General features: G+C 33.9%; 1 protein-coding gene across 1 annotated transcript; it reads right to left on the bottom strand.

Moving 5' to 3' along the window:
• Nucleotides 1-731: 731 nt before the first annotated feature.
• On the bottom strand, nucleotides 732-6389 carry LOC131053125 (pectin acetylesterase 8). Its single transcript, XM_057987733.2, has 13 exons — nucleotides 6235-6389; nucleotides 5925-6101; nucleotides 4702-4784; nucleotides 4409-4538; nucleotides 3800-3879; nucleotides 3444-3530; nucleotides 3075-3199; nucleotides 2715-2775; nucleotides 2401-2451; nucleotides 2215-2292; nucleotides 1989-2094; nucleotides 1397-1542; nucleotides 732-1186 (listed from the first exon to the last, which is right to left on the bottom strand). The coding sequence occupies exons 2-13, from the start codon at nucleotides 6058-6060 to the stop codon at nucleotides 1073-1075; spliced, it is 1197 nt and encodes a 398-aa protein (XP_057843716.2). The 5' UTR covers nucleotides 6061-6101; nucleotides 6235-6389; the 3' UTR covers nucleotides 732-1072.
• Nucleotides 6390-7861: the final 1472 nt, after the last annotated feature.

Raw genomic sequence — 7861 nt, 5'->3', positions numbered from 1 at the left:
CATGTATTCATCCCTTTGGTCCTTCAAAAGTATACTTACACAACAAACTAAACAATGAGGTCTATAATGAAAGTCATACTTCGCATTTGCATTCACGTAATGAGGTTGGCTATGATATGGTCTCTAAACAAGGATATAGTGGACAAGGTCTTGCAAAGATGGATCCTCCCCCTTCCTTATCAACTTTTTTACCACAACCTAATCCTCCTATCCCACAAGGGACAAATCTTCTCTATGCTGACACCTATTTGAATCTAGCAAAAACAATATTGTGAAAATTTTAAAATGATAAAATCATTACTTTTTCTTTTGTGAGATATATCAATAACTATAAGAACAAAATGGTAATACAATTTCTCTCTCATCGCAGTTACTATCATTCTATTGTTCACTATAACCCTTTTAAAGATTTTTTTCAAGATTTATATGATAGAGCTTGTATTCACATTACACCCAATGTTGATCTTTTTCTATATCCAAATTTGAATGTAGCGTCTTAGCACTCATTTGGCCCTATTATGTTGCTCCTCACTATGTAACATTAGTAGCCTACATTTTTTGAAGCACTATGTCATTCATGGTGGTACAATTTCATATGAAATTTATAGCATCGAAAATTATCAGCGTAAACTCATGCTTATTATTTTATTATCAACTCGATTGATCTAAACACCTAAATGATGAAGAGTTCAAATCTTCTTCAATAAAAAATAAATTAAAAATTAAAAAAATAAAAGAAATAAGAATTTATATCTTAGCTCAAAAATATCTTGATTAATTAAATATACATAATTGACTAGAAAACCTAAACCTCTCATAGCCATCGACCGCTTTGAGAAAGGCGTGTTTTCATGTATGGTAAATAAAGAATAGGAACTGTTACGATATCCATAGGACATTGAGAATGTTTCTGAAACCTGTGATAGAAAATTAACATCTATCACAGCTTTCTCCAATGCAATTTTCCATTTATTATGGTTGTGGAATTTTAAAATAATATATAGAGGATGCAGATGCTTCTGTTACATTAGATAAACATATTACTGCAAATATTTAGCCCCCATAAATTTTCCTAACCCTCGAACACTCGGTTATGGCAGGTGGAATCACATGGGTATGCACAGTTTTCGATTGCCTTAGTCATACCTCGATCGAAGTACCAATCTCCTACCACCTGGGCAATGGACTGTAATGCAACCAGTAAAACACAGTGATTAGCATGGTTTAATTAATATCAAGAACATTATTCATTGCCAAATAGCTATAGTCTGAAGAGAATCATGATTCTTCTAGTCAGTTGCAAAATAATGTTTTGTTGGCAAAAATGGTGGGGGAAGTGATGTCTCAAAAATGCAGAGAAAAAGTTTATGGATCAAGTAATGCTCAGAGAACTGACCTTGTTATTTAATCTTGGAGAGTCATCTCTGAGCCATGTTTCCTGCATCCCTGCCTGGCAATGGGAATAGCAAGAATTGATAAACATACTCCCAGTTGGTGAGCTCTCAAATGATTTTAGTGCATAAAGGATTTCCAGTCTGAAACCTGCAGAGATATCAAAATGAAGCCTCTCAACAATAAATCTTTTTACTCAGAGAAACTATATTTCCACAGTTCATTGTGATTCGTATCTTACTGTGTAAGACTTTTTGCATCCATGTTTCGGATCATACTCTATGATCTATTATCTGTAAGAGAGGACATCCGACAGCTCTCTCTTAGCTCTCTCTTACTGATGATGAATCACAGCATGGGATGATGAATCACAGTATGATCCCAAACTTTAATGCAAAAAGTCTTACACAATTGATTCCAGAAACAAAAGATACAAAATCCTTTCACTTAAAACAAAAATCAGTAATAGAGTAGAGTGCAATATAACTTCTCTTTGTTTTCTTCTATGACTTCCTATTTCACTAATTATGTTGTTCTTCCATTGAAAGAAGGGAAAATAGGGCGGATGAAGAATTTGCATCTCTCAACAGGCATACTTTGAATTGTTTCCAATTGTTGTGAATTGCATTTCTTTATATCTAGCTTGCAGTCGTGCCACGTCCCATGAGGATCTGCTACACCTGGTGCCAGAATGTTTTTAACCTAAATGACAAGGCAAGCCACAAGAAGGAAAACAGTCACTATAGCATGTAGATGTATGTTCAGACATCAATTGTGCACGAAAAGAACCAACTTTTAGGGTAGAGGAAAAATATGAGCTACCTGCCATGAATCATACGCCGCATTTAATATAAAAAGTGGTGTTTTTATGTATGGTGTAAGATACTGTGGAAAGAAGCACTGCAATTCCATTCATCCCTTGGTAAGTAACAACACAGCAGAATAATGGACATTTCCAAGGTAAACAAACATTTGCTAAAATTATGACCCTTTAACTTCTGTTAGTACCTGAGCACCGAATTTTGAGGTACATGCAACTGGTAAACTCTTGAGTGATTGCTGCATTATAAAGGGGAATTCAATTAAGAACACGATATAAGAGCATTTCCAAGTGACAAACTCCCTCTGCATACACTGCTACAGCATCTATTGTCCCCCAAACTAGAAAATCCCTAATAAGAGAAATCTCAACTTTCTTTTCATGCTCATAATTCTCATAGGTTTTGATCCAAAAAAGATAAAACCCACAACCAAGAAACCTGATTTGAGGAAAAATGTAAACTAATCGGAAAAAAATTTAGACCAGCATTTGAAACAAATACCTGTAATGTCACCACACCATTAAAGACAGACCTTATATGGTTTGTCCCAGAAACGTCCTTCCTGCTCCACAGGCATGCCAAGCATATAAGAAAAAATAATAATATTTTTTAGAAAGTGATCAGAGCTAATAACTACCCTCGAATGAGTTGAATTTGATAAGATGATAACAATTAAATGGGGGAGAAATGTATGTTGAAATAAATTAATTTTTAGTCCATAATAAAAATCAATTCTCTTTTCTCAATCAATAGCCTTTGATTTGTTACTGCACAACAGACACAATAATGCTTTAAGAACAGGACTGGCAAAAATTATGTACCAGCAAATATAGCATGATAAGAATGTTTATGAGAGAATACCCATCAATAAAAAATCCAGCATCAGCAAAGCACTTGACTTTAGTAGTCTTTGGTATAAGCGCCCTAAAATTATCACAGTTGAGGATTGTAGTTAAACCCCCAGCAGAGCACCCAGAAAGGAGAGCCTACAGTCAATGTTTCTTTAGTCAGTGTAACATTAATGTAGTTACTGAATATGAGAGCAAAAATGAAACAATCTCACTATAGATCATGTGGTTCTAATCATATTATATCTATATGTGTTAAAACACCTCTTCAATGAGGCTTCTAAATCTTGAATCCTATTCATTGCTGAAATTTATGGTATATATTTGTTAACCTATATATTTCCACATAAATAATCATAAATATGGTTTAGAAAAAGAAAACCTGCTTAGCATTTATCATTCCTTTTGCCAGAAGTTCATCAATGAGGGCTCGGAATATCCTTTGTCCTCTGAAGTACAATTTATCAGCCTGATACATTTTGAAGAAATCTCTGCTTAATCAAACTATATATAAGTAGAAACTGTAAGATCTTGAAAGAATCTCTATGCCATAATAAATCAAGCAGGTAAGAAAAAAAAACCTACAGCACATACATGAGACAGAGAGTCTTCAAAGCTACATTAGGATGGTCATAAGGTCTGAATCATGTAGCGGGGAAGAAAAAAATCCTTTACAAATTGAGACAAACAAAACAGGATTTTTAGACACAATAAGTTAACCCTTTTTCTCTCACTCACCGGATTTACTGCCTCCACATCTCCAGTAAATGAGGCTCCATCACAGTATTTAACTCTTACGCGGTTCCAATTATAAAAGTCTGTTCCACATACCATTTTAGTTAGTCAGAACAGAAATGTATACTTTGGGGGGCATAGGCCATATTGGAACTCAGAAGTTGTAAAAAAGCCTAATCATGCACTTGTATTTACTATTTAGATCCTTGAATAATAAAGTACAGGGATGCAAAAGGTGGGTGCAGAAAAGCAGAATTCTCTTTATCTTACTCCTAATAGTTATTCGTCTGAGAAATATCAGTAGATTAGAACTCCAAATCCAGAGATTATGAAAAGAGATACTCAGTAGAACATAGAAAATGTGGATTTATCTCTATTCTACAAATTTGAGTGGAGTAAAGCTCATTTTATCTGTTAAAGTGACAGGAATGCCAACTATAACTTCAAAAGGAAAGTGTTATTGATGTGGGAATACACGTTATGATAAAGAAAAGTAAAAATTGCTTGTTGCAGACACTTTCATTTCCTCAGACATGATAATGTCTAAGAACATTATTAATTATACTTTAAAGATCTCTTTGAATTATTAAAAAATTGAAAATTCATAAATACCTGGGTTTCTTTCTTTATTGTTGCCTAAAAAGCCTGAGAATGTTACTGTCTTATCCATGTACTTGGATGAACCCAGGCTAGTCGTCTTCCGTGCAGAACATGTAGCAACATCATTACACCATGCACCTCCCTGAGTTTCAGTTGATCAAAATGTTCAATATGAGTGGAACATCATTCTCTCATAAATTTATAATTTATTTTTTTCTTTTCAATTTATTTTTTCAGTTAATATTATATTGAGAATAATGCTGAAATACAGGGTATGCATATCAGTGATTAAAGTAGAACTATGCCTCAAAGAAAATGATCCAGTTGTCTACTCCTGTTCCAGACCCCTTGTCAAAGTGGTAAGCTGGTGGGCTTCCATCTAGACAAACTGCATTCAACTTAAACAAGTGATCTGATCAGCAATGTCTTTCACTTGCAAGAATTACCCAAAAAACACTATGGAAACAATTACCCAAAATAAGAAAAACTTTAAATTTCGCAGCTATGGAGTTCGAAGATGTCCACTAAAAGAAGAAATCTTGTTATTTCTGTTTATTCATTTGATAACGAAAAACAGGGATCTGAGCCAGGTTTTGCCCATTTTGAGTATACAATTTATAGGACAGTGGTATCTATAATATATATGCAGTACTTTATGAAAATGACTCTAAGCCATTACACAATATACATTGGTTGAAGGAACAAAAGTGCAGAATACATTGATGTTGCACTAAAGTATATTCATTGTGCACAAAGGATAGATCAAGCTATATTTATGGCAGTTGATTGCATTTTAAAACAAGCACTGATATGGTAAGCAAGCAATCATAGTATAAAGTTTATTAAGAAATACCAGAAGAGTACTTTAACTAAGGGCACTGCATCCTTGGGAGCCAAATTAGAGAACACATTAAGATGCCTCTGTAATTTTCTAATCCATTTTCAGGGGAATGGAATGAACACATTAATTCCCCTGAAAACACAAAAACTTACCCTCTAAATCCAAAAACCATGAAGGCATTAAACAGTTGCCAATCGAAAATTACAAGAAAAATACTTTTCATACAAGAATCTGACACAGAATGGTATACCGTAGAGAAGAATGAGGACAAAACATCACAGATTCAACAAGCTTAATGTGTTTCAGCTTAGACTAAGGCCCTTAACTGCATTACGTTAAAATTGTTTAGAAAAGTTAACCTTCTTCAATCACATTAATTGCCTCCTCTAACTGTCTAACTAAATAGAATTGTGGCAATCATAGGCTGAAGTCACTAAAAAATCTTCTGGCTGTTCTGGGCTTGAGCTGTAGGACTTTTAATGATCTCAAATTGCTAATCTTAAAGTTTTTGAGGCAAAGCTTAAGTATTTCATAGCCATCCTCTCACTCAAAATGCATTGCTCCAAATCAATCCTCTTCTCAGTAGTTTAGGACAAATCTCCCATTAAATCTATTGTTTAAAGATAGCACAAACAATCAATGCAACTAATCTCTGAATCAAAAGCAATAAATCCACACTTTACTCACCAGCTCCTTTGGCCACTGCGCTCTTCATCAGAGTCAGACCCACATCAAAAGCATTGACAGTCACAACAACCATGATGAGTACCACCACAGTTCCAGCTACACTGTCCATCAGTCCCACCATGCTTTTCTTCACCATCTTCTCAATCTGACCACAACCCAAACGGCTAACTCCAGTCCCTAACAAACCCAATTAGCACAAGACTCAGAGGTGCATTCTTAAACCAATCCCAAATGGCCAAACAACCAAAAAAACACAGCAATAACAATCCAAAATACTGAATGAAGAATGTCAAAAATAAAAACTGTTTACAGTGAATGTGAAAGCATGAATCCAAAGCAACTTGAGCCGAATGATAAGACCCAACAAGGCCTGGCAAGACACAACTCAGTGAAGGTGGAGTGGGGGGATTTATAAAAAGGAATGAAATGACAAGTATTCATTTTCAAGTCAATTGACGGCCCGAATCCAACTCTATACAATTAATGAGCATCCAAAACTGTCTTATTCGTTCCCTTGGATTTCAGTAAGGAATCCGCTGTCCACAGTTTCTTTTTACCCGATGTGCCATCCAACTAAGCAAAACTACAGCAATATCACACACAATTCAATTTTCCCCTCAGGATGACTGTCGGTGAGTGACTTTCCAAGCAGCATATGCTGCTTTTCATTTGTCCGGAAGTTCCCATCTCATCCATTTCTTTATGATGGGGATGTCTTTTAAATGGGTAAGCGATCACGTGAACTAATCCAGTACAGAATTCAGACCTTTTTCTCTGAACAAGTTTAAATAACAAATCATTCACAGTAAATGGAACAAAAATTCAACAGATTTATCAAGGTTTTGGGAAAAATGTAGTAATTTCAAAGATGTTTTGGATTATATTTCATAATCTTTTACAAAGATGATTAAGATAAAAATACAACTTTTTTCAAACACTTTGTAAATCAAGAATTTGAAGATTAAACTCATTTTGATTACAAACTAGTAATTCAGAAGTGTATTTAACCAATAAAAAATGTGAAAATATTATTATTCAATCATAGAGATGTTACACCTAATCCATATCTTGAAAAGCAGTCAAATAATATGGGACAGCTTTAAATAGTCATACACAAAACAGACAAATGCATGAACAGTCCAAAGGTATTACAATTCACATAGTTTTTGGTCCCCCATGAATTCATGACAGTGTCTGGCAGTGGACTTGAATAGTTCATGTTTCTCAATTATTATTATATTCCATCTATCACCATCATCACATCCAGTTGTATTAGAAATAATTACTTTGAACAACTTAGGAAAACTAATTACACAATAATAAAAGTTTAGGATTTGAATTGAGATTGATTAATTGAAATAAATGTTAAATAAAAACAAATTATAAATACAGGATTAAATCAATTAAATGAGTAGATATTTAGTTTTGATTTGGAGATAGATATATTTATTTAATAATTTAAATGTGTAGTTATCTAATTTTTTACTTTAATGTAGATGAGTCTATTGATGTGTCAAGAAGTCATTGTCAAGATTTTCAAACTCGTGTGAACTGACTTTTGTAATTATTGAGGAGTTCAAATCAAGTATGTGGATCTAAACCTACAAAACATCATGGATCTTTTATCTATGATAATTTTGAGAACTAAAGTCTATCATCTTGGTTTTGATCTCCAACTATGTGTAAGGACAAAAACAAAAAATCAAATCTATGTGGGATATTACATCACAAGGATCATGGTCTCCTCAATCAAACCCCAAACAAACTAGCTTTACAACTCTAAAGTGAAATGCCTAAAACAACTCGTGTGTAATTGACTTAGGATGATATGTGCTGATGTAATTTTGTGATAAAATTGATAGATTTCTTTTATCCTTTTTGCAAATCAAGATGTGCTCAAATGGATTCACACATGCTTTCAAAATGGATAAATAAAT

The sequence above is a fragment of the Cryptomeria japonica genome, chromosome 2 (genome assembly GCF_030272615.1).
Source record: "Cryptomeria japonica chromosome 2, Sugi_1.0, whole genome shotgun sequence".
Lineage (NCBI taxonomy): Eukaryota > Viridiplantae > Streptophyta > Pinopsida > Cupressales > Cupressaceae > Cryptomeria > Cryptomeria japonica.
Note: the sequence above shows the minus strand (reverse complement) of the source record. Positions and strands in the feature narration are given on the sequence as shown.

Bases quoted from the DNA above. Each gene is read 5' to 3' on its own strand.
- LOC131053125 (XM_057987733.2), bottom strand. From the start codon at position 6,060: ATGGTGAAGAAAAGCATGGTGGGACTGATGGACAGTGTAGCTGGAACT. The intron at 3,880-4,408 runs GTATTTATGAAT...TATGTGGAACAG, and splicing joins CAATAAAGAAAGAAACCCAG to ACTTTTATAATTGGAACCGC. The intron at 2,776-3,074 runs GTATTCTCTCAT...CCTGTGGAGCAG, and splicing joins GCTGGATTTTTTATTGATGG to GAAGGACGTTTCTGGGACAA.